Below are 25,569 nucleotides of genomic sequence, written 5' to 3'. Positions count from 1 at the left end.
TGGGGACTGCAAGGACCTGGGATGAGGAATTAGTGTTGTGGCTGGGGTCCAGCTGGACAGAAGGATCACAGATTGGCAACGAGTCCAAAAGCAGCTGGTGCAGCGCTGGCAGTGCCAAGGCTTCCCAAACAGCTCCAGCATGCACAGAACCCACCCTGCCATCTTCCCAGCCCGGAGCTGGTGGCACGAGGGTGCTACGTGTCCCCAAGCACTTGTCAAGCATTGGAGGTGCCAGCAGTGACTTGGACCAGCCTGCTTGGCTTTCCTCAGAGTTTTCTTAATTAAGGCACGTGGCTTGATCAAGTCACCAAGAATGAACCCCCCAAGGAGTTCTCTCTAAAGAATAACCTCCAGCTTAAAACAGGGGTAAAAAAGCCTTTAAACTACCTGGGTTTCCCTTGCTGTTCCCTTGCTTCCCAAGCACAGCCTTGGATCGGAGACCAAGAGAAGATGGTTCTCAGAGCTGGGATGGAAAACTGCACACAAGGGTGGAAAATGGGAGGCTGCTGTCCTCCACCACAAGGACAGGGGTGCCAGAGAGGTAGAAGGAGCTGGGAGAGAAGTTCTTCCCAGTGAAGCTGTACAGCACCCTGTAAGAGAGCAAGGCAGCCTGGCATTGATTGGGTGGAGGGTTGGCCCATGGTTTGAACCTGAATAATTTTGAGAAGGTGCCCGAGGGCTCTTCCAGAGGCAGGTGACAGGTGAACAGCAGAGGTAGGGGAGGACAGAGGGACCAAGGGAGGAGTGGTTTCAGTGCATTGAAATGTGCATTGGAATTCAGAATCCCCAGAGATGCCTGCTGGAACAGTAGCCTGGTGGCTACAGAAAACCTGGCAGAAATGGACACAGGCACCTGCATCTTCCTGCTGACCAGGACTTCATGGAAAGCATGATAATCACACTGGCAAAGCTGGGGAGTAGAGAAAGGCAATCAAAAGTGAGCACAGTGGTGGCCACAGGAGCTCCCAGACTGGGGGTACAGCCCCAGGAGCCCCCCAGGCTGGGGCTGGGCACACAATCCCACCTGTGTGCACAGGGAGATGGGAGCACAGGGGAGGAGAGGTACAGCCCCAGACCCCCAGCAGTGGCAGTGCTTTCCTGCCTCACTGTCCCATTCCCTGTGCACAGCATGAGATGGGCACAGGCAAGAGCAGTGCTGCACTCCTGGTCCCTGCACTCCACGAGGGCGGGGTGGGATTTTCCCTGCCACCACTGCTTGGGTTCATGACATCCTACATGACATTTGGGGTGCTGAGATTTGAGGGTGCCATTGACCATTACACTGTTCTTCCTGCTGACATACCACATTCATTTGGCAAATGGATGCTCCAAGAATATTTTCCTTTACAGACCCTGGAGCCCAAATCCTCCCTGCTCCAGTTATGTGTAAGCATTCAAACCATTCAGCAGGATTTTAAAATGTAAGGAGAGGTTTTAGATGATTTAAAAAGGAAGTAGTGAATATTTGTAAACTACAACCAAACATATAAAACAGTATTTCTTTAGTTCTAGCTAGAAAAGTAATTCTATCACCTCACAGTTCAGTTTCAGCTACATTCAGGTCTAGGAATCTCCACATTCTTACGTAATGCCTTAAAGCAGCAATAGACATTAAAACAACAAAATTAAATTTTATCCAAAAAAAATAAAAACAAAAAAGATTTGGTTTCTTGATCCTGTGTTCAGTGTGTAACCTGAGCAGGGTCCCTTACACCTGCTGCTACGGTTTGGGGGTTTTTGGCAGTTACTTCAAGAGGTTTTGTTTGTTTAGGAAAAGCACCAATTCACTGTAGTTCAGGTTTGCCTGCAGCTCCCCAGCAGCTGCCCGCACACTGGCTGCTCAGCAAGTGGTGACTTCCCAGCTCCAGGCTAAACAGGAATAGTTAATGCTCTGGAGGATGAGGCTCCCATCCCATCAGTGATGCATAGAGCTTCGTGTGCTGGGTAATTAAAGCTTCGTCCATCATTTCCTACTACGGATCACTGTTAGTCTCTTTAAAGAAGTTGCCCTGCCAGGTTCTTTGGTTACAGACATTCCTGGGCTCTCCCGGCGGGGCCAGGCTGCCGTCCCCAGCGAGGGACGGGGCCCTGGCAGTCCGGTGGCCGTGCCCGTCCCTCTCCCGCCACAGCAGCGGTGCTGTGCATCGTTACCAGAGAGACGAGGGACACTCTTCACAGGCTATTCACAGGCAAAGTAATCCTTGAGTGGGGAGAAGAGGTGTCGGATGACAGGGACGCTCCACGATCCTCCCAGCAGCTTCTGGCGAGTCCCGCGGCTGATGTTGGAGACATCCGTGTAGGGCAGGGGGAAGCCAAAGATCCTGAGGAGCAGAGGCAGGAGAGGGCAGGTGAGGCAGAGCAGGAGCAGGAATCCCTTTCCCTGGGCAGCACCACTCCCAGGCTACCCAAAGACAGTGAGTATCAGGAATCTCCTATGGGGAGAGGATTCAGCTCTCCAGCCCCACGCAACCTGAGCAGTTCTGGATGGGGCCAGGCTGTGGCTTCCCACCATCCCCAGTGCCCTGCACCTTGTTGAATTTCCTGGCAAGGCTCCTGTGGCTGGGCATCCCGCCTGCCTCTGCTCAGTAGCACCTCTGCAAGCATTGCCCCAGGGCTACTCCATGGAGATAGGACTGAGTAGCTCTGAGTCATGGGCTGGGCACTTCCCTTACAATCAGACAGATGAAAGTCCAACAGCCATTTCACATGACAAAGGCTTGGAATTGTTATTTTACTTTCAAATGGCTTTAGCTCAGTGTTAACTCCAACAAAAACTGGCAATTTAAATAAGCAAGCAAAAGTATTTAATCCCAGTCTTGTGTTTACTGGCCAGAAGCATCCACAGGGCCAAACCTCCAGGTTCTGTCACACATACTTGGTGTAATGGACTGCTTGTAATTGGATTCATCTGCTCCCAGTCCTTCTGCTGTATTTTGCCATGAATTCAGGGTGTGAAGTGTGGAGCAGGGAGCACTCATGCTTTGCCACAGCAGCTGTTGGCTGTGGTGTGAGCTCCCCCACACCACCCACCACAGCCACAGCAGCCAGTGAGTTTCCTTCCATAAACCCACAACCAGGCACTGACCAGGACAAGGGCTGCCATACAGCACCCCACATCAGCCTGGGCTGACCCCAAAGGCAGACCACGTGTGCACCGCCAGCCAGACCCACCAGAGCATCCTGAGCAAGCCCCATCACTCCTCCCTCCAAAACCTTCAGGGCCAGGGCAGGGGATGCTGCTACACTTTTCCCCCGCAGTCTCATCATTGCTTATTAGTAAGAGCATTAATTATCATGTGCACATCACTGCAGGGCAGCTGCCCCTGCGGGAGCTCTAGCTCTCCGCTCCCAGGAGCTGGGCTTAGAGCCAGGGAGACAAAAAAATCCACACAAATGGGCACTACAAAACAAACCAAAACCACCGTGAGAGATCCAAGAGGACAGCAGACTGACTGATTACCTGTCCATCCCAGGGAGGTTACCCCAGAAGTAACGAGCTCGGTGGGCAGCTGATATCTTGATTGCATCAATCATAACTGGGTTACACTGCAAGCCAAAAAGAGGGGAAATAAAAGTAGGAGGAAATGTTGGCTTGATTCTCTCCTGCATGAACAGGCCTTCCCACTGCACTGCAGGGACTTAACTCGTCAAGAAATCCTCAAAATGTTGTGTCTCCCACAAACCCTGTTTCACACCAGAGAACAGCTTGGGTGGCCACATGAGCTCCCAGGCCATGGCCAGCAGCTATTGACCATCACAGGATGCTCAGTGCTGGTTCCCATGAACCAGGATCGGCCTTCAATGGTGATTTTACACCAGTGGTCCCTGCTGACTCACAACTCAACCTGGCTACCACAGAGTTAAACTCCTTCCCAGTCCCTGACCCCCCTCTCCCTAGAAATAACAGGCATTGCTGGGAACAGATGCTTTCTGCAAGGCTGGCAAAACCCCTCCCCCAGAGGACTTGTGCTTGGGTTTGACCTGATGAAAGCCAGAGGGGAGGATCCAGAGCCAAGACTAAACTTGATTCCTTGGCATGTGCACCAGGCAGGGGGTTTTCCAGCATCAGGGCCACAGGAAACCATAGCCAGACCCTCACACCCAGCACAGCCTGCACAGCCCAGCAAATGTCACCTGCTCCAACGCCTTTCCCACAGCTGTCAGCAATCCCTACCTCCAGAAACCGGGAAATGTCCCTCTTGTCATTGATCCTCATGGCCACCACGTTCTCAAACATCCAGAAGAAGGGCCGCTCCTCGCCCGCCTTGGGACGAGCGTAGTTGAGCAGGTGGTAGAACTCGAAGAACAGCCGCCCGGTTCCTTCTGTGGGGAAAAAAGCCGAGCAGCAGGTTGGGACCAGCTGGGGCACGGGCTGGGGGGCCTGGCTGCCCTCCCCACCAAGATGGGTATGGAGACAGCCCATCACCAATACCAACACAGCCTGCGGCTGAACCACCACCCATGAAGTGGCTCCACAGCCCAGAAACATCCCAAGGTACGCAGCCCAGCAGAGGCAAAGCAGCCTTACCAAACAGCGCCTTCCTGGTTGGATTGACAAGGGAGACGTCGTCGCAGGGGCTTCCACCGATCACCAGGTCAAAAGGACCCCACTCCTCAATCTACAGAGAACAGACAATCCAGACCGTTAGGTGATACCACAGAAATGGGTCTCTCCTCCCCGATGGGGCAGGGCACAAGCTTGTCCCAGAGCTGGCGGGGTGAGACCCCTGCCCCCATGGTGCCATGTCCCTCAGGCTCCCGCAGAAGCAGAGCTCACATTTCTCTTGGTTATGTTCCTGACATCGTGCACGTAGGTGATGTTGCCCTCAGGCCGCACTTTGCCCGTGGCGATGGGCTTCTCACAGATCTCTGAGGCAATGTACTTCTCCACTTGGATGCCCAAGTCCTTCAGCACCGTGTACCCTGCCAACGGACAGAGGTCTGAGGTGGCACTGCTCTCTTTAGCCTCCAAGTCTCCTTCGTCAGCACCGCTCGATGTGGCTGCTCCTGGATGTCCTAGGTGGGTGTAGTCAAACAGCACTTCAGGGTGAGTAAACTTTTATTTGACCCATTCCTCCAGGCAGGCTTGCTCCCAGAAAGAAGAATGCCAGAGCTGAGTGAACTGATCCAAACCAGTTGCCCTCAGGCACTTCAGAGTTACAGATTACTGGTGTTCCCACAGCTCTGGCTTCTCAAGGGAACCAGCCACCCCAGATCACTCTTGGCACAGCAGGAATGTGGCACCTCTGTGAGGTGCCCACATATGCCCTCCCTCCATCCCTCCTTTCCTCCATAACCCTGTCCAGCAGCAAAGGGAGACCCTGCCCTCATCCCTCCTCTGATGGGGATGTCACTGCTTTCACCCACTCCTCCCCACCAAGCCTTTAGAGACAGGTTTGAGCCCACGGAATGATTCATCCCCAATGCCCAGTGCTAAGAGCTGCCCAGCAGTGCCTCCCTACTGCCTCACCTGTTGTCACCCCATCGAACAACGAGAGCACTCGAATTGGTCTCCTCTTCGCTGGAGGAACTGTTGGGTAGATTTTGGGTGCAGCCTGCAATGGAGACAGCCATGAAGCCCCAGCCCTGGCAGTGCTGCATTGTCCCATTAGGCTCTGAATGCAGCACCTCCACCTTCAGGAGAGCATCTGCGGGACCAAGAGCCTGGCACCCTTGGAAAGGGTGGGTGAACAAGACCAAGGCAGAGGGAAGAGGAAATCCAGGTAGCGCACCCTGCCCTTAGTGACCCTCTCCCCCATATCCCAGCACATCAGGCTCCCTGCCCCCAGCCCTTACATATTCCTGTCCCTTGTCACTGGTGAAGAAGTCCTGCAGGCGAGTGTTCCAGTCCTGCCGGCGCTGCAGCACGCCGCGGCTCTGCTGGGGCTGGCACATGTAGCAGTTCCAGGGCTCCTGCTCTTTTACTCTGGATGACGTCCCTCGCCCCACCAGCACGTCCAGACACTCCACACAGAAGCACCTGCCCAAACCACAACAGCTTGTGCTTGTCACCCCAGCAACCCCTTTGGTCACCCCAACTTCTCCTGGAGTCTCCCCTGCCATGGACCAGAGCCCCCACCATTTTACAGGATATTTTTCCAGGCAGTGCCCTGGTTTTTAGGGCTGCTAACACAAGCTGGTGACCAAGGCATGGGTAAGTCTCCAGCCAACCTCCACAGGGCTTATTCAGGAGATACCTGGCTCAGTAAGGGCAAGTAGCCTGTGTTGGGATATGCTGCATGGCAGCCAACTGGGGAGAAGCACAGCCCCTGCCCAGGCTCATGGAGGATCCTGCAACTCCCTGGGAATGATGCCAGGCCCTCAGCCCCAAGAGCAGAGACATGGGGCTCACCTGCAGCAGCTGGCATTGCTGCAGAGCAGCAGCTCCTTGCCAGCGCAGCAGACGGTGCAGTAGGACTGGTACCCATCTTCATCATACATGTAGAAGTACTCCAGGAATCTATCCTAGCAAAAGGACATCCAGGAGCAGAGAAGGACAGAGGATCAGGAACCCTGCTCAGACGGTGGAGAACACAGCTTTGCTTCATTCTCAGTGCAGGCTGAGATTTTGGAGATGGACATCCTCAGTGTTTCACGGTGGTGAGGACATGCCAAGGGACAGCTCCATGGGAGACACAGCATGGCCAGGACCTGGCACAGCCAGCCCGGATCCCAGCAGCACTGGCTGGATCCCAGCCCCACCCTCAGGCCCCAGGCTCTCACTCAGCCCCAGCACAGCAGCACTTACCCTGCATGTCTGGCAGAGGCCCCCCTTGAACAGCGGGTGGAAGGTGGCCGGGTTCCTCCTCCCGCAGGACAAACAGCTCTCTGTGGGACAGAGAGAGCTGCGCTCACCCAGGGCAGGGAGCACCCAGGGCAGGGCCCCCTTACACCCACCACAGGCTGCAGAGGCTGGAGCCTGGCCTCGGAGCGTGGCTGGATAAAGGCTGCGCTCAGAACTGCACCCAAATGGGGCCTGCCCTTGGAACTGTATCCAGACGCGGCTGTGGCTCCCATGGAGGATCTGCTCAGCACCCTGTCCCCCTGAGCACCCTGTCCCCCCATGACCACCCTGTCCCCCTCCTACATGGTGCAGTTGAAAAGGGACCCACGACCCTTGCTGGGCACCCCCAGCACCTCACACCTCTTCCAAGGAGAGACAGGGCCAGCCTTTACCTTCCAGCTTCCCGCTGTTGTTCGTAACTTCAGAAACCATTTGCTCTTTATAAATTGGGGAGAAAAAAAAAAAAAAAGAGACATTATCATTCTTTGTGTTACAAACTTTAAATGCACTCTGCTTACAGGTGCCTTATTTCTTGCATTAGAACTACTCCAGCTTTGCTGAGAGATTTTGGTGCAAAGCCCACATCCTTGCACTGATGGAGATATTAGAGCTCAGTGTAGCAGCACATGGTTGTGCTCCAAGCTGAGCCACTGGTGGGGGCAGCCCATGTCTTGCAGTTGGGTTTGCTGGTGTCTTGTGAGACACAAGTCAGCACCACCAGACCACAAAAGCTTCTGCCTTCAGAAACCAGGCTCATGGCTCCTGGGAAGAGCCAAGCCCTTTGCCAGAATGGTTTCCCAGTGCTCTTGGGGTGCACAGCCCAGGCCAAGCCATTCCCCAGCTCTCTCTGTTGGTTACCTCGGGTCTGGTCCTCTTCCACACGCTGCTCCTTGCTGCTGTTGCAGGGGTAGGTCTTCAGCCTCTTGGTGGGGGGACACTGTTCAAGGGACACCACCTCCTCTGTCCCATTCCTCAGCACCCCATTCTCTGCAAGGAAAAGGAACCTCTTTAAGTACAAGCCTCCAGCTTCAGGACCAGCCCAGGGCACCTCCTGCCAAGCCCTGCCAGGTCTCACCCCAGCCACAGCAGGACCCTTCCTAACCACCCAGGTCCTCACATGGCACAAGGCTCTGCCAGGTCTGATTTCCATGGGGCTTGGAGGGTGCTTTGCTCCAGCTTTTTGCAATGCCACTGAGAGTCCCAGAGAGAAGCTCTAGGACCCCCTTGGGACTGGACTAGCATGGCCACAGCACAGGGTGAGCAGGCTCAGCCAGGGGCAGCCCCCAGTGACCACTGTCCATGCCAGCCCCCCACCAGCCCCCAGCCAGCTGATGCCACCACCTCACCTGAGCCTTTGGGTGGCCGCAGTCCCTTGAGCCCCAGGGGTTTGAAGCCAGTGATTGCCCAGTCGATCATGGGCTTCAGCTGCTCCTCCAGTGATTCCCTGGGGCCAGTTGTAAACGTCTTCCCCGACCGGCTCCGGGCCACCTGATGAGGATGGGCAGCAGACAGGGTGACAGGGTGGTCTCTTTCAGGGGAGCAGCCACAGCCTTCCAGGGCCACAGCCCAAGGCCTCCTCCCCACCCAGCGCACACACACACACACACAGAGCTTGGTGGCCCTGGGATGGCGGCAGCTGATGGATTCCCACTCTGGGTTTGCCCTTGGCCACAGCCCAGTGCCTCCATCCCTGCAATGTCCTCCACCAGCCCCAATGGAGCCAGAAGCAGGGACAGCCCAGCCAAAGCTCTTGCCCAGATTCTGCCCCATGGCAAGTGCCAGGAAGAAAAGGCAGAGGAGATGCCTGTGGGCCTGCACTTCAAAGGGCATCCTGCACTGACCTGGGACACCTCTGGCCAGCCTGGCACTGCCATGATGCTGCCATGTCCAAGCCCTCACAGGGAGTCTGGCCCGGGGTTCTGGAGCAGTGAGACCCTGGAGCAGCAGCAGCTACCCCTAAACCCTCAGGATAAGCAGAATCTGTCCCTACAGCTGCACTTGGAAATAATCTCAGCAGTGAAAGGAGGGTTTTGCTGCACCCCATCCCACTGGCCCCCCAGCCCAGCTGGTTCCTCTGGCACCTCCTCACCCACTCCCCCCACCCCTGGTGCTTACCTCCAGAGCGTGGTAAATGGCACGGCGGTAGGACACCAGCTTGTTGAACGTGGAGGAATTGAAATGCTGCCTGAAGGCCATCAATCCCACCAGTTTGTCTGCAGAAACCTGGGAGAGAGCACCAAGACCTCACCTGTGAGATGGGAATGCCCTGCTGGGCCATATCCCCCCAGCCCTGTGCAGTCCCCAGCTCCAGCACTGTGGCCACAGGAGGAAGCCCAGAGGCAGCTTTGCCAAGAGCAGCAGCGTGACAAGGACGGGTGGGTTGCACCCTCTGCCGGCACTGCTGGTGTGACACCAGCACAGCACTTCCTCCCTCCTGCCTGCAGCGTGGGAGGGGTTGGCATCCTCATTGGATATAGGAAATATCCTCATTGGATATTAGGAAAAGGTTCACGGTTGGGCACTAGAACACAGACCCCAGGGAAGTGGTCATGGCAGGAGCCTGACAGAGCTCAAGGAGAGTTTGGGTGACACTCTTGGGCATATAGTGGGATTTTAGGGCTGTCCTGTGCAGGGAAGGAGTGTGACTCGAAGATCCTTGTGGGTCCTTTCCAATTCAGGATATTCTGATTCTGTGAGGGGCTCTGAGGGCACATCCCTCCCCAGACAGTGAGTAACAGGGAAAGCTCTGGAGCATGGACAAAAACCTCTGAAGTGGTCAGGCAGATGTCTCCATGTCTGGACGTTGTCACCAACATACCAGTCATTAGTTACAGACACCAGAGCCATGAGAACCTTCCAGGGCCTGGCCATGCTTAACACTGGGAGGGGAGGCCTGGGAGGCTGCAGGAGCACATCCACCCCCACAGCCAGCCTCAGGAGTGGGGCAGAGACGTGCAGGGAAGGGTGTTTTGGGCTGGGCCAAAACAGAGTCTAAGCTCTCTCTTACCTCGGAGAACTTCCCGTCTCCAAACCACTGCACCCACCGCATGCCCGAGACCGCCTGGCGCTTGGCCGTGGCTCTGTGGGAGACGACGATCGCAGGCCACCAGGAAAAACCTTTGATCTTTCCCCAGACAAGCTCCCCAATTCCAAATTCCTTCCCATCCTGAAAGCACAACACAACAGATCAGCCAAAAGTACAAATTCCCCATTTTGTCTGGGCAGTTGGTCAGGGGAGCCCTGGAGCACAGGGGACAGCCCTGGTGTGTCGCCATGTGTGTCACGCGTGTGGAACCTCTGTGCAGTGATCTCCAACAACTGCAACCCCTCCCTCAAGCACAGGGCCAAGCCATTCCCCCCTGGCAGCACTGTATCCCAGCCCTGATCCATGCTGAAGCTTGGTGGGGAGGCCTGTGTGTGCCAGCGCCACGCTGAGCCCGTGCCTGGCACACGGCGTGGTGCGTGCTCCATCCTGCACAGCCCACCTGGCAGCGGGCCCCGTGCGTGTCCACTCCTGCCTGCCCTCCCAGGGTCTCGGCACACACGGGGAAGCCTTGCACCAAGGCTGTTCCCTGGGTGCCCTCAGCAGATGAGGCTCCTCCTTGGCACAGAACAGCCCCCTCACAGAACTCACAGCTCAGCCTGCGTGGTGTGGCTGCACCCCAGGGAGAGGACACCCACCCACCCTCCTCTTTTCCTGCTGGGGAAAGCAGGAAATGTGGCAGAACTAAAACAGAGAAGAAAAAAAAGAGCCAAGAATCGCAGGCCACGCTGGGTGCTGTGCACAGCAAGGAACCTCACACGGAGAAAAGTCACCTCTCTGCCTGCAGAGCCCTCCTTCCCAGCTTTGTTCTGCAATTACGTACTTAATTATGCAGCAAGATGCAATTGCCCAATTCCTACAAGTCTGGGGCCCTGCCCTGCGGCCCCCAGGCACCAAATCCTGCTCTGCAGCCCCAGCAGCTTTGCTTCTCTCCAGCATCCCCGACAGAAACGTTTTCTGCACATGCAACTGCCTGTCTGAGCAGGGCACAGCACCCGGCACGCTCGTGTGTCTCGGGGGGCCCACGTGTGGCACCAGTGGCAGCTTGGCAGGGCTGGTCCCCCAAAGCACCCAAGCCTGATAGATGGAGACAGCCTGGCACCACTAGGCATCAGGGATGGGTGGGCAGGAGAAACAGCACTGAGGTTTCCCAGTTTGTTTTGGGACAAGCCACTGAGGCTCATCCTTGCCCCACACCATGGTGGGTGCAGGAGCAGAGCTCAGCCCCTCCGTACCTGGTATTCCAGCGCCATGCCCATGTCTCTGCTCTCTGCCTCCTCGGCCCCCAGCTCAGCAGAGCCGTTCTGCCCCTCCTGGGAGCTGCTACCCGAGAGTGTGCTGCTGCTCTGGGATGAGTCCTGGGAGTCTTCCTCTGTCAGGTCGATGGTCATGGGCGTGGGCACAGCGGAGCGACGCCTGGAGCTCTGCATGGCGGAGGCAGGAGCATGAGTGCAGCAGGAAGAGGGACAGGGGGAGCAGAGACCTGCCCCACATCACCCCCAATCCCCACATCACACCCAGCCCCGTGTCATCCCCCAGCTCTGCAGCTGGGATTGGAGAGGGGCAGCCAGGGAGTGAGGGCACCACTGCAGCCATGAATAGAGAGAAAAGCCCTTAACGGGGGCATCTGCAGGAGAGCTGCTCTGCTTCTACCTGCCAGGCCCAGAGCAAACGGTGCACCACTGCCCCCTCCCATTTTCCTGTCCCAAATCCACCCCAGGGTGCTCAATGCACCCAGTTCATAGCAGGGGCAAAATGCAGCACAAAAACACCCCTTCACAGAGGAAACTGAGGCACAGGGAGGCTGCACCATCTCTGAAGACACTTGACCAGGGCACAGCAGCAGTGCAGGTGCCTGGAGCACAAGGGAAGCCTCAGGGAAGCCCTGGCCCTGCCAGACCCTCACCCGCACGGGAGTTGGCAGGTCCCTGAGAGGCTCCACACTGCATGCTGGGTCCTTGAGCCGCATCTCCTGCCGGGTCCGCCCTGCCTGCAACGGGAGGCACAGGGTGGGCTTCTGCCTGAGGCTTCTGCCTGAGGCTGCTCTCCCACCCAGCCCTGCCCCAGGGTTGCACCTGATACCAGAACAGAGGGGGGCCACAGCATGGGTGCCCTCCTCACACTGGGACACGGACAGTCTGTGCCTCATGGTGCTGAGCACCACAGGGAGTGCCCTGGGGAAGGTGAGAGGAGACAAATGGATGCTGGAGGCACTTTGTGCTGAGCCCCTTTGGGCAACTTTCTGCTCCACAGCATCTCTGTAAGGCTGAGGAGCCCCACTGCTGCAGCCCATTGCACCCAGAATGATAGAGAGAGCAGGAGCCACAGCTGAGAGGACTGGGATGCCAGAACCACAGACCACGGCAGGACGGGCATGGACCACTCACACACCCTGGATGCTCTCACTCTCCCATGGGTGCTCTTTCCCACAGCAGCCCTGCAGCAGCACCCAGGGCAGCCCTTCCCTGGTGGTCAGAGTCACAGTCCAGCCCAGACTTGCTGCCTGCACCCAGCATAACAGAGGTTCAAAATTAAATGAGATTTTGCAGTGGAGAGCCCCCAAACTAAACAGTAGGAAAGATCAATTTTCACCCACTGGATTTATGGCTCTTTCTTTTGGAAGCTGCCTCATCTCAGGCAGATCTCCAGCCTTGGCTTTTAATTCTAACTCAAAACAATAAAGCCAGAAGGCAAAAATGCTTCCAGACCCTGGAGGTTTGTCAACAAAAGAGGGTGAGTGAAACTGGGGTCCAGCCCACAGCAGCTAAAAGCAGCTCACCCCAACAGTGGGAGGCATGAGCTGCTTCAGTGTATCAATACAGCCAAGACTTTAAAGAAAATATCAGTATATTTTATTAGGCTTCTGCAACATGTAATGGCCATTGCTGCATGCCACACCACCCCCTCCTACTGCTGTATCATGAGAAGCAGGAATTTAAATATTAAAACATTACGCTGTGAGTATTGCATTCATCACTGGACTGTTCCTCTGGCATTGAGCACAAGAGAAGCCCAGAAGGAAAGAGATGAGGATTCTGGCACCAGATACCACCCACAGACAGCCCCCAAAAAAGCACCCTAGGTGTTCACTTACCCGCTGCACTGGCAGATCAAGTGGCCAGGCCAGGTCCTCCTTGGAGAGGTCTCCATTGCTGTTCTTCTCCTTCTTCAGGGGCAGCAGCCCCAGGCCCCTGGAATCTGTGCAGACAAGACAGAGCAGCCTCAGGCTCTGCAAGCCCTCCTGGCCGTGTACTTGCATGCCCCAGCCTCCCACTGCTCCCACAGCACAATCTGGAGGCACCAAAACCTCATCTCAGAGAAACGTGGCTGGGGGCAGAGACAAGTGGTGTCCCCGGGGCTCCCCACCGTGGCACCACAGCCCCAGATCACCCACCTGTCCCTAAAACTGGGAGGGACTAGCAGCAAGCATAGGGACATTCTTATCCACTCCCCTGTTCCTGAAAGCTCAGAAGCACAAGGAGGCCACATGCCAGCTCTTCCGGGCTTGTCACCAAGTCATTTGCAGCAGGACCTTGTGAACCCAAGAGGTGGGATTTGGGAACCCTGACTGAAGAATCCCAGGAGCAGAGATGCAGCCCCTCAGGTCAATGGCATCCCTCAGGCTGGAGGGGCTCCCCTGCTTTCCTCACTCCATGGAGGTTAAACTATGGGGGGCGAAGCCAGCATCCCAGTGTGGCACCCATTCCCACAACCACAGCATGGCCTGAGTGTGCTCCTGGATCACAGAAATCCAGTGGGGTCATGGGGGGACTCTGGCCACAGCCACAGCACTTCATCCCCCAGCAAGGCGTGGGACAGAGGCTGTGACATCCCCATCCCTGTGCATGCTTGGAGCACTCTGGGCTCAGTGTGGTGACCCTCACCTGGAGTGCTGGGCTTCCCATTCGCCTCCAGAACAACGCCAGGTGCATTGTCCCTGTTGATGAGGATCAGCTTTGCCCTACAGTCTGCCTCATCCTGCCCGTGGCTCTTGTCCTTTTTCATGGTTGCCTGTAGAAGCCAGAATGGAAAGGAAATTCAGCTGTGCAAGGAAGCCCCAAAGAGGGCAGAGCAGACAGAGTGAGGTCCTTGAGCCAGCTTTAACTTTGTGCCCTTAGCAGAGGGGTCTGACTGGAGATGCAACTAAAAGTCCTGGGAAATAAACAGCACTTGCTGTACATACACATAACCTCCACACAAACGTGGTGGCCCTAAAGGTCAATCAGCTCCATCTAAAAGAGGTCCCAGGTGCAACCCACTTATCCTTAGGGACACACCTGGTTTTCCCCCAACATCTGTATGCTGGCTCGGAGCTGCCGAGCCCCAGGTCACTCTGTCTGGAGGGAAGTTGCACTTCCCGGCTATCCTGTAGAAACCAGGGGCCAGCCCACCCCTGGGGCCAGCCCACCCCTGGGCCACCAGCCTCCCTGTGTTCCAGCTGCCCAGCACGCCCAGAGGTGGGTGGGCTGTTCCCGCAGCAGCAGGACAGGCAGGCAGCCCGCCATGGGGGGCAAAGTCCTGGAGCCTGCATTAAACTCTCTCCAAGGGAGAAAACTCCTCCTGCCCCCGGCTCTTGGCCTCAGCTGCCCTGCCCAAGGGTGAAGGGGCAAAGCAGAGGGCTGTGCATCCTCCGGTGTCCTCTGCTGAGCTGGGGCTCGCCTTGCTTGCTGCCTTCCCCTGGGTGCCCTCCCTGGCTCCTGTTTTCTGAAGTGGAAGCTCCCAGCTCTCCCAGAGGCACCCGGATGCCATGAACTGTGCTGCCTCACTGCCGGGCTATGGGTCTGTGCTGCAACTTGCCTCTTCAGCAGCACAGTCATTTCAGCAGCACGTAACTCAAGAGCTGAGAAGCTCGCAGGGCTTTGCCCACCTACAGCCCTGTTAGGAAGCCAAAGTAACACCCCCTCAGCCCCAGAGAGACCCCAGCTCAAGCCCACCGCCCCTTCTGTGTCACTCTCGTTCTGCGTCACCTCCAAGCACTGCCCTAACAATTGAGATTTCTGCTTTGAAATCATCTGTCAGCACCTCCGACAAACAAAGACCAGTTGGAGTTTGATGTTTTGGATGCAGAGGGCAGAGTTAAAAACCTGGTAACACTCAAACACAAAGAAAAACAGGTGTCCAGCACCCACCTCCACAGGCAGAAACCTCGGTGCACATACTGCCTCCGCCCTGGACAAAGGGAGGAGGAGAGGAATGGCACCAGACGCTGCATAACCCCCCACAGCTGTGTGTGCAGAGATCCCTCTGCTGCAGCACATCTGCTCCCAGACCCAGCAAACAATTCCTGGGAGCTGCCCAGACTCGCCGCCTGCCCCCGGCCCCGGCGGATGGTCCCACATGGTCCCAGATGCTCCAGGATGCAGCAATCTACCCCGGCACAGCACAGCCAGGTCAGGGCCAGCTCCTCCTGGTCTGCTCCCCCTCCTCAGCCCACAGTGCTGCGGAGCAGCAGCAGCTATGACTGGCAGCAATGCTGCCACCAAAACCAGCACAACTCACCAAAAAGTGAATCTCCCTTGGGAATCCCTACAGGGAGGCTGCTCTCCCAGCATGAGGGTGATCTGAACCAGAAGGTACAAGGAGATGGAGCTGCATGAAGCAGGTAAGATTCAGGGAGGACAGAAGCAGGCAAGGATATCTCCCAGCCCTCCCAAACATCTGCACCCACAAAACTCCACTAGGACTCTCAGACGACCTCTGCATTCATTCCTTTGTCAGGAACCTGAGTCCAGGAAGTTCAAACTTGCACTTCAAAATGGCTTTTCCTTCCTCAGCCCCACGACTGCCTCATGTCCAGCACACCAGGCAAGGGTGTCCTGTCAGCCTAGCACTGGGGAAGTGAAGGGCTGAGGTGACATAGTGGCCAGGTCTCCCCAGGGACACAGCCAGGACTGAACACCTGATGCCCCTAGCTCAGCTTTGCCACGTGCTTAGGGAGCTCCCACACGGCTTTTATTTCAGTTATAAAGTGAGAAAAAAAGGGTTATCCCTTTGGAAGGAGCTGCTGGCTGGCAGAGCAGAGACCCACAGGTCACAGCTCTGTGGGTCCATGGCACGGGCCACAGGCGCTGCCGTGAGCACAGGCACGTCAGCTCCCTGCTTGGTTCGTGCCCTTCTCCAGCTGCACTGCCCAGGATCACTTGAGGACATCCCGTCACCATCCTCTGACAGGAAAGGGAACAGCAGACCATGGCATAAACTGCTCATTTAAAGTGCCTCTCGCAAAATCCTAATCCTATGCAGCACGACTGCAATTCCCACCCCTTCTCCTGCTGTTTGCACCAAGTGCTGAAGGGACGTGAGCCCATCCTGCTGCCCACTGACCAGCCAGGCTCCCCTGCAGGAGCCACATCCTTGTGAGCTCAGCCCCTCCTGCTCGGGAGGAAGGCTTGGTTCTTTGTCCTCGCCTCCCCTCGCAATAACACACCAACATGTGCACTGAGGGCATTAATAATAAGAAACAGAGCACTGCCCTCACATGGGCTGGCTCATGGGAGACCAACCCTGCAGTGTTTGCATTGCCCAGCGCCCTGCAAACACACCGGCTGCTCCACAGCCATGCACTCCAGACGGGAATCCATGAGGAGGCAAATAATGCACAATTCCAGCTCCATTGCCGAAAGCTCCCCAAGAGCCCGGCACCAGCGGCAGCCCCGGCACTGCCTGGTGACCAGGACGTGCCCTGCAGCCAAATCCCACCCGAGAAGACAATGAACCCGCTGACTCCACAGCCCGCCCTCATTTTGCAATACCAGTTTCTTTAAGATTTGCCAGATTGGTTAAAGACCATGCCACAGTATTAACTGCTTAGAGAGAATTCTGGTCCCTGCCTGGCCAGGACTGCTGGCCACCCTGCAGCGGGCAGAGCAGGCAGAGTGGGCAGGATGGCTGGGCTCACCTGGCAGAGAGGGCAGGGTGGGCAGGGCTCACCTGGCCGGGCCATGCTCTGGACTGGACCCCTGCCCCTGCTCCCGGGGCTGCTCCTCCAGCCTGGCCCAGGCTGATTTCAGTTTTCCTTGCTGGGAAAAGAGGCCGCCCTGTTATCAGGTGCATGTCCCCAGGAGGTGGGGAGGTTTCGGACTTTGCCTCCAGACAGGGGCATGCATATCAAAAGGCTGGAGGGAAGCTTTACCCATGGCTGGGATGGAGCCATCGCCCAAGCCCTGTTTGAATAACAAAAAGAAATAAAGGACCCTAATGGCCGGGCTGACTCTGGGCTGTGGTGCACACTAATGGCCTTTAAGTCTCCCCAAACCGAACATTTCCCTCTAATCCTGGGAAGAAAGGAGTTGCTGGGTTGGCAGTTCCGTAAGAAAGGCGCCGATTTCGCAGATGTGCTCGTTGGGAAGGGCAGGGGGCGAAGGGCAGGCTCCCCCTGCCCGCTTCCTGTGCCTGGCCTCTCTGCTCTCCCGCTCCGGCACTTCCCTCCATTTCCCCCGGTTTCCTCCTGCCCCGCTCCGCTCCCCCCGCAGCCCTCGGCGCCCACCCCGGCTCTCCCCGCTGCCTCTCAGAAAAGCTGGGTTAAAGAAAAGGAACAAAACACAAACCGGCCCCTCCTCTCCCAGCGCAGACCAGGCTGGAGACGTCTCCCGGACAGCCACCATCCCCGCCAGCCGCTGCTCCAGCGGCTTCGGGCTCTTTACCATGTTCATCCCGCCGGGATCCCGCCGGGCCGAGCCCCCCGGCGTGGGGCAGGGGCTGCCGGCGGGCGGCAGCTGCGGGCAGGGCTGGAGGCTCTGGGGGCTCTGGGGGCTCTGAACACAGGTGAGGCCCTCTCAGCGGTGGCCAGTCTTCTGTCCGGAGTCGTCACCGCTTCATTCTCCCCCTGAACAAGAGGACCAAAGATGACAATGACACCTCGCTGTCCCCACGGCCGCCCGTCCAGCCCCGTGCAGCCACAGCGGTGGGACTGGGATACCCAGCCTCACTCCTCCTCAGCTGATTAAAAATTTGGAAACTGGAAACTGAGGCAGGAAAGGAGAGTACCAGTACTGCTCAGGGCAGCACGCTCCAGCCACCCCCTCCTTGCCCTCTCCCGTTCCGAGGGAGGTCGGTGCCGGAGCACCTCTTGCCCCAGGACCACCACTCGCCCGGGGGACCCCCGCCGCTCCCCTCTCCCGGCTTCCCGACTTGTGCCCCACGCTGGGGCCACTCCGAAGAGTTCATTCCTGCTTCTCCGATGATCTCCCCTCCCCGGAGGCTCCCCGCGGGCTCGGCAGGAGGCGGATGCCATCACAGCCCTCCGGTCGATACCTGCTCCGGCCACCCCGTCCCTCCGGATCGGTCCCGGGGAGGCTTCGCGCCCGAGGCGCCGCCGGGAACTTCTTTTCCTGCCAACAGAGAGGGAAGATGCGCTGTCAGATCCCCGACCGAGAACCGAAAACAAAGGTGTTCGGCCCGGGGCAGCAGCGCCACCGTGTCCCGGTACCCCCGGCAGCTCCCCACGGTGCCCCCGGCCTGGAGGCGGCGCTGCCCGGGACGACCGAGCCGGGCAGGGGGACCCCGGCCCCCCCGAACCACCCCCGCTCCGCAGCCATCCCTCGCCGTATCAGCGAGGGGACCCTCCCGCCGCAGTCCCCGGCTCAGCCCCGGCTCGGCCCCGCGGGTCGCGGGGGGTCCCGCACCGGCCCCTCCGTGACAGTCCCGGGACGCGCCCCCGGGGCTTCCGCGGGAAACTCCCAAAGCTGCAACGGGACCGGAGGGGTGGGCGGGACTAGGGGGACTTAGGGGACCATGCCCGAAGCTGTGGGAGCAACGATCCCTACAACACGCCCCAGAGCCGAGTGCCGGCAACAAGTGGCGGTCGGGCCCACCCCCTGCCCCTTGTCCCAGCCCCCGGGGCGAAGCCGCGAGCTCCCGGTTACCGGGCACCGGGGCCGCCAGACCGGCCGGGGCGCTCCCGCGGCGGCGCTCCGGTGCGCCCCGTGCCGCCTTCCCCTCCCGCCTCATTGTCCCCCGCCACCGCCGCGGACAACAAAGCCGCCCACGAGGATGTGCCACGGCTCCGGCTCGGACCCTCCGGTGCCCCCGGTCCAGCGCTCACCTGCGCCGCGGCGGGACGCGCCGTCCAGTGGGGCCGCGCCGCCGCTCGCCGCTGCCCGCGCCCCGGCCGGCCCCCGACAGCCCCGCGCTCCGATTACATGGCGTTTTAACCCTGCCCGTGCTGGGCAGCCCCTCCTCCTCCTCCTCCTCCTCCTCCTTCGCCGCCCCATGGCGGGGGAGGGGAGCGCGGGGCCCGCAGCACCACCGCACCCGCCAGGCCCCCCAAGCCCATCGGGCGCGCAGCCCTCGGGGTCCCGCATTCCCCCAGGGCCCGCATCCCCCGGGGCGCCACATCCTCCCCGCCGCGACTCCTTACCCCCCGGTGCCCCAGTGTGTCCCGTCCACTGCCCCACATCGCCTGGGACCACCGCCTGGTGCCCCACATGTCCCTTGCCTCGGCTCCCCGCACACCCTCCCGGTGCTCTGCATCACCCCCGCGGGGCTCAGCATCCCTCTCCGGAGGCTCCACGTTCCTCCGGTGTCTCACACCTACCGGGGCTCCCCACCCCCTGGTACCCGCCGGCGTCCTGGTATCACCTCCAGCGCCCAGCATCCCCCAGGGTTCATAATTTCGCAGGGGCTCGGCCATCGGAGCCCCACGCAGCTCAATCCCCGAGGCAGAGGAGACTCTCTTGGCACCCCAGGGCCGGGCAGAGCCCTGGCCCACCGAGCCACTGCTCTGCCCACCGGTTTCCAGCAGCACCGTGCCCCACACAGCCCCATGCAGCACAACCCGGCAGACAAAGCCTCACAAGTTTTACATTCAGTTTTTGTTTGTTCTTTCCCTTTCCCGTCCCGAGGCAAGACACTTGCAGGGCTGTCCCGGGGCCAGGGACAGAGCCCGCGCCTCTCCTGCCCCAGACAAAGCATCCGGAGTCCACGTGGGGTATAATCTTCCCTGCTTGCCTGTTATTACTTCTAGATTCAGCAGAAAACTGTATAACAGTAAGAAAAGGAGTATGATTAACCTGGTGTGATAGAAATGAGCTTTCAAGGTCAGGAGGAAATCTTAGCTAGCCAAAGTGTCTGAAATCTGCAGGACCAGCCCCAGGCCTTTACAGCAGGTTCCCCCAAACCACACCTCCATCTCTGCAGAACACAAGCATGAAAAATTTGGCAGCAAATGTAAAAAATGCTCTGCAAGTGAACAGGAGGAGCTGAGAAACCCACTCTGAATAAGCCCCTGGGGATACTAAACATCACCATTCAAACAAACATGCACCACAAACCTAAAGCCAATTCGCCGCTCGGGTGAGTAGATTAAAACAAAAAATAGATTTTACACCCATTTGTTTTTCTAGATTAAGGAAAGGAAAATGCTTTTGAGAGCTGTGCTCATGAGAGTTTCCAGGGCACTGTGAGGGTGGAATCAGCCCTTCCAGCATCCACGGGTTCCTCTCCCTTTCTACTGAAACCTTCCTGCTGCTGTTGGCCTCACTGACCTGCCATCAATCTCCCGCCAGCCGAAACGCCCTCTTTCTCTCTCTGCCCCTCAGTTATCATTTAATTCAGGAGAGCAAGGCTCTGCAAACTGCTTGTGGGAAAGGTCTGGTACCAGACAAAGCAGCTCTGGCAGACGGTGAGCCAAAGACTGATCCTTTTCCCGTCTCTGCTACACGCACCACAGAGAGATGCTGAGAGTTTATTTCATAACAATCAAGAAAATGTGTACATCATTTCATGGGAAACAAGGTACCTCTACAGAGGATTTTATACCCAGGTTCCTGCCAAACATGCCAGGTAGCTGCACCAGGCTCTCCTGTTGAGCCTCTGCAGCAGAGTACCAAAGCAGCTCCCTCACTGCTTCCCACCAGCCCTGTGGCTTTCCAGCATAGACCAGTGATGAGACATGGCTGCGTGGGCAAAGCTCCTCCAATCCAGAGCTGGAGCAGCTGCAAGGAGCAGGCAGCATGGCCAGGCTGCTGTGAGCAGGGAGGGAGAACTGGGGGGTCTCTCAGCACCCCTGGGGACAAGCAGCATGTCCTCTGCACACCGTGCCACAGACACATCCCTGCCCATTGGCAGCAAGGCTGGGCTGCCCAGCTTAGGCAAAATGTCATTCCAGCAAGAACCGTTCCCCCATCTGGCTGTGCTGCTTTGGCCGGCTGGCTGGCATCTCAAATTCATGGAGACAGTGACCAACCAGCTGAAGGAGCCCTTCCCTGTCACTATCACACAGTTGGGACTGGCAACATCCATTCACATTGGAAGTGACTCCTAATTTTTCACATGCTTCCCAGCAACCATGCCAGCTCTTCCACACATAACTCTTCACTCCCAACCCTAAATCCTTATTTTCACTGAAGGCTGCTCAGCCAGTGCCTTCTCTAAAATCCACCTGGGGTATGGCATCAGGCCCAGCTCCTCTTTGTCCATCCATTCTCCCACTCTAATTTCTTCCTAAAATTCTCTTTTGTCACCCTGGCCAGGCAAACTAATGCCACCCCCTGCCCAGAGCTCTGCTCTGGCTGCCACCACCTCCCATCTTTTGCTTTGCACCCAAAGGGTTTGAGTTGGGACCCACTCCATGTATCACAGCAGCGTTCCTGGAGATCCTCCACAAATAAATAAAGATGTGTCATTACCTACAGCTGTCAGCAGTGTAACCTTGTCACCTCTGGATCTTGTGGGTCCCAGATTCCCATGTCCCAGTAACAGCTGTGCACGTGTTTGGTCTTCTTGCAGGCAGGGAGGAGCACCAGCACCATTAAATCAGCTTGGACAGTTGCAAGCTGGGGCTGAGAGCAGGAGGAACTTCTCTTTCCACCGAAGTTGGCAGCGATGCTCCTGTTCAGGCTTTGGGGCTCCCATGTTGCTGTACACACAGCCCAGAGGCTCTTTCCCAGCCCACAGCAATATCATTCTCACTGCACAGCATTCTTCACTGCAAGACCCCATCAGAGCACGTCCCACAGGATGTCTCCTCCTCTTCCATGAGTATCTTCATTGTGTGAGCCCTCACCCCAGCCCTGCGCTGGCCGCCTGCCTCTCCCCCAGCTCCAGCAGTGCTGCTCCACCACAGCCCTCAGCAGCCAGCCTCTCCTCACCACGGCTCCCCAGAGCAGGTCTCCTGTTCCTGGCACCTCTCCTGAGTCCGGGGAGAGCTGTAACACTCAGCAGGGCTCTGGCTGCTGGAAACAAGGCCTGTTCCTGTTGTGGGAGAGCCTCATCCTGGCTGCCACATGTGGGATACAGCCCCAACCTGCCTTACAGCTGGGCTAGCTTTTCCCATCTGGGGGGAATTGCTGTTTTCACAGAGATAGGAAATGTTATCCCTCCTACAAGAAGTTTCTAGCCCTTCCTGTGGGCTGGCCAGGCCCACATGATACAAACCTCTAATAAAAATAAGGTTAAAAATAAGTGTCATCCGTGTAACCAGAACATCTAGAAAGTCTGCAGCTACCGCCTGCAAACTTCAAACGCCAAGGCACACAAAGAAAAATCTTCAATGCCTCTCTAACAAAGCTGGCCACAAAATCCTCTTTTTCCTAGAAAACAGGATACGCCTGCTACAGCCTAATCTGAAGTGACGAGGCCTCCCCAAACCACCCTCCTCAGCACATATACTTTTATCAAGAGGAACACTGCTCCCAGGGGGTGGCTGCCAGCAGAGCCCCCTCCCTCCATGCCAGGTCCAGAGCTGCTCTTGCCTGCCTGGTCAGGGATTATGGTCCCTGCTCAGGAGCAGAGGAGCCGGTGGAGAGAGGGAGTGTTTTGCCTGTGGCTGCAAAGCAGGAGTGTGCCAGAGCCCAGCAGTGGAGCTCCCAGCCCTGCTCCACCTCTGCACAAAAGACTGGCAGCCAGTTGTTCCTGCAGCAGTGTCTGCCTGGGGCCAAAGAATGAGGAGTGTGATGGGGCTGAGGACTGTGATGGGGCATTAAACTGCTGAAGAAACTGAAATCCTGGTCTCAAAGATCTCATTTATCCAGGGGGCCAGAACTAACTCCTTGGAAGTTTCAGCTGGGCAGCCAGGAGTCACAGCATCCCTCAGACTGTGTCTAGAGATGTTCTCTTAGTGCTTCCAGCCCAAGGCAGACACTGCAGGTGGGCAGGACACCCGGAGAGCAGGTGGGCTCTGACCAGCTGGGTAAAAGCCCCCCTGGCTTCTTCACACACTCTTGCTTTTTCCAGGCCTTTCTCAGGCTGACAAATGCAGACAACATTCCCCACTTCAGCTGCAAGGCTGATCTGGGAGCAACTGTAAAGGACTGGGAGAGCTTGGCACAGATAATGGCATCAGAGAACAGCATGGGGACACCCCAGGATGTGATCTCTAGGGAACACATAACAAGGACCCTTCCCGAGGTAACACTCTCCGAGTGCTCAGGAAGCTTTTCAACTTTGACGAGTGAAATGAAGCTGAAAAATTCATCTCAAGTAGGGCGCATGGATCCTCTGGAGAGCGCAGTTTTCAGACTTTTGCTCTGCATGTGTGTGTCCCCATTGCTTTTTGGCTGTTGTTTTTACTTTGGTATTCATGGTGAACAAGGGCACATACCTGCAACTCCAAACCCTGCCCTTGGCCTGTCCCCAGCCGTGATGAGTCCATCAGCAACGCGCTCTGCATGAGAATGGCCTGGCAGGAGCACCCATGGGCTGATGGCTGCCCGCACCCCTACGGCAGCCCTGGGGCTCTGCCCGGCACGCTGAGCACCATCCCCCGCCGGACACCCCCATAACTGCGGTCATCACCCTGCAACCTGCTCTTTTATTCGAATAAATCCTTCTTGGTTTGAGAACTGAGCAAGTTCTGGCAGCGCAGAGCCGCCCGTGCCATAGCTGGGCTCATGGCACTCGCATGCCACGCTGCCACAGCCCAGGAGGAAGGACCACCGAATTTCCTGGTGATTGTTTGAACAGGATGTTGTGACCGCGTACGTCAGCCGAGACTCCTCTTCTTGCATCCCGTCACTCAACTTTCCTCAAGAATTTGGTTCGCGGCCTGAGAAATTGTTTAACAGCGCTGGTGCCACCGTGCTGCCGTACCTGCGGCGTGCTCACATGCACACCCAGATCGCCCTTAATTATCTCCCAAAGCATCACCCCGGGAAGACACGGGGAAGGAAAGGTCCGCCACAGACTGCTCCGGCACGGCTGACCTCTACAGCCAGGCAGAAGGCTGACTCTTGCCTGGTTTCAAGTTTTCGGACACAGAGTACAGGGGGAAATGTGGCAGCCGTGAAAATGTGCGATAATTAACTGCGACTACTAATTTACACTTGGGGGAAAATTGCATAGGGCTGTATGCAGCATTTTAAAGCGAGAGAGGAATTCTGTGTTCACACATACTGGTATCCAGTGCTACCCCCTGCATCCCATTCCCTGGAGGAGTTTTAGTTCAGATTAACTCATTTTTAGACGCAAGGATTTCCCATGGTTTAAATACGCTGACTTGGACAGTTCACCACAGAAACTAATACAGAATACATTGTTCCAATATGAAAAAAATATACCTTGTTTAAAGGTGTCTTAAATATTTAGGATCAAATTTTTTCACCCCAAAAATCGAGGAGGTACACAGTCCCACCTTGGATCTATGAAACAAAAACTTCCCCAGGTGGTCTGGGAGGTAGAGGGGGAAGAAAAGGAACTTGGAAGCTATTTCCAGCCAGACAACCAGGAAATATCTCTTAACTCCCCATCATTAGTGGTACTTAACTGCTTATCTCCTTGTTTATAAACCACTGCTGGGATAGTCTCACAATGAAAGCGCTACAAAATTTCCTATATTCTCATTTGCAATTGCAAGTGTCAGTAATAAACCAGAACACCTGTGGGCTGTCCAGGTTTTACCTTCCACAAAGGTTTTTACACACTGTCCTCTGGCCCGACAGACAGAGAACACCTTCCCTGATAAAATAGATCAGACAGGTTCACACTGATAGTGGAATCCTGGAGAGCTCCTGCTCCTGCTCAAGGGAAGCTGTGAAATAGCAATTTAAGGCAAGAGAGTCCTTCCATTGTCCTCTGCAGGAATAAATCAAGTTTCAATATTCTTGGACCAAGGCCTTCCTCCCAAGACCGAACAGAAACAAGACTGTGTAACAGGGCGTGAGAAGGCAATTCCTCTGCCTTCCTACAACACATCTTCGAGTCAAGGAGACCTCCTGCATAAGCCTGAGTCGAGAATCGAGCTGAAATCTCCCTATGGAACCCTGACCCATGGACATCTGGACACTTTCTGCCCATGGGCTGGCTCATCCCAGGGCTGCTGCTTCCTTGCCCAACATCTGGCTCATTCCACGGAGCCCAGTCCTGGGACGAGGGCTGCTCATCCCTGGGCCACCCATCACCCTGAGCTAGGCAGAGAGCAGTGCTGGGGACGGAGTCAGAGAGGGAAAAGCACACGGAAATTTCAGTTCCCAAGTGGAATTTTTGGAGGAAAAAAAACCAAAAAACCCAACCAACCAAAAAAAAAGAAGTAAAAAAAAAATTATTCACCTTATAAATCATGGGTTTAAACCTTTTTTTTTTTTTTTTTTTTTTTAGGGTTTTTTTTTGGGGTTTTTTTTTTTTTTTTTTTTTTAGTTTTTTTACAATAAAAAAATCGTACAGTACTCAGCTGCCCCCGGCTCCACCAAGCCCCGGTCCCGCTGCGGGGACCAAGGGGCCACCCCGGGGTGCTGCCAGGGCCGGACGGGCCGCGGGATGCCCTGAGCGCGGCCGGGACCGCGGCGTGCGGAAAGTGCGGCCGCCAATG

At 56.8% G+C, this 25,569-nt stretch overlaps 1 protein-coding gene across 1 annotated transcript; it reads right to left on the bottom strand.

Annotated features, from left to right (window-relative positions):
* Window positions 1-2,179: 2,179 nt before the first annotated feature.
* DNMT3B (DNA methyltransferase 3 beta) lies at window positions 2,180-17,479 on the bottom strand. The gene is given in 20 exon segments (XM_041458255.1): window positions 2,180-2,321; window positions 3,461-3,546; window positions 4,175-4,447; window positions 4,500-4,619; window positions 4,778-4,923; window positions 5,471-5,555; window positions 5,797-5,980; window positions 6,353-6,465; window positions 6,749-6,828; window positions 7,177-7,221; window positions 7,643-7,771; window positions 8,131-8,272; window positions 8,900-9,007; window positions 9,792-9,950; window positions 11,063-11,251; window positions 11,734-11,830; window positions 11,832-11,902; window positions 12,922-13,025; window positions 13,712-13,838; window positions 17,375-17,479. Coding segments are annotated over 20 exon segments (2,505 nt in total).
* Between the last annotated feature and the right edge of the window lie 8,090 nt (window positions 17,480-25,569).

The sequence above is a fragment of the Pyrgilauda ruficollis genome, unplaced genomic scaffold, assembly GCF_017590135.1.
Source record: "Pyrgilauda ruficollis isolate IOZ18807 unplaced genomic scaffold, ASM1759013v1 scaffold127, whole genome shotgun sequence".
Taxonomy (NCBI): Eukaryota; Metazoa; Chordata; class Aves; order Passeriformes; family Passeridae; genus Pyrgilauda; species Pyrgilauda ruficollis.
The sequence above is the reverse complement of the archived record's forward strand: the minus strand, read 5'-3'. Positions and strand labels throughout refer to the sequence as shown.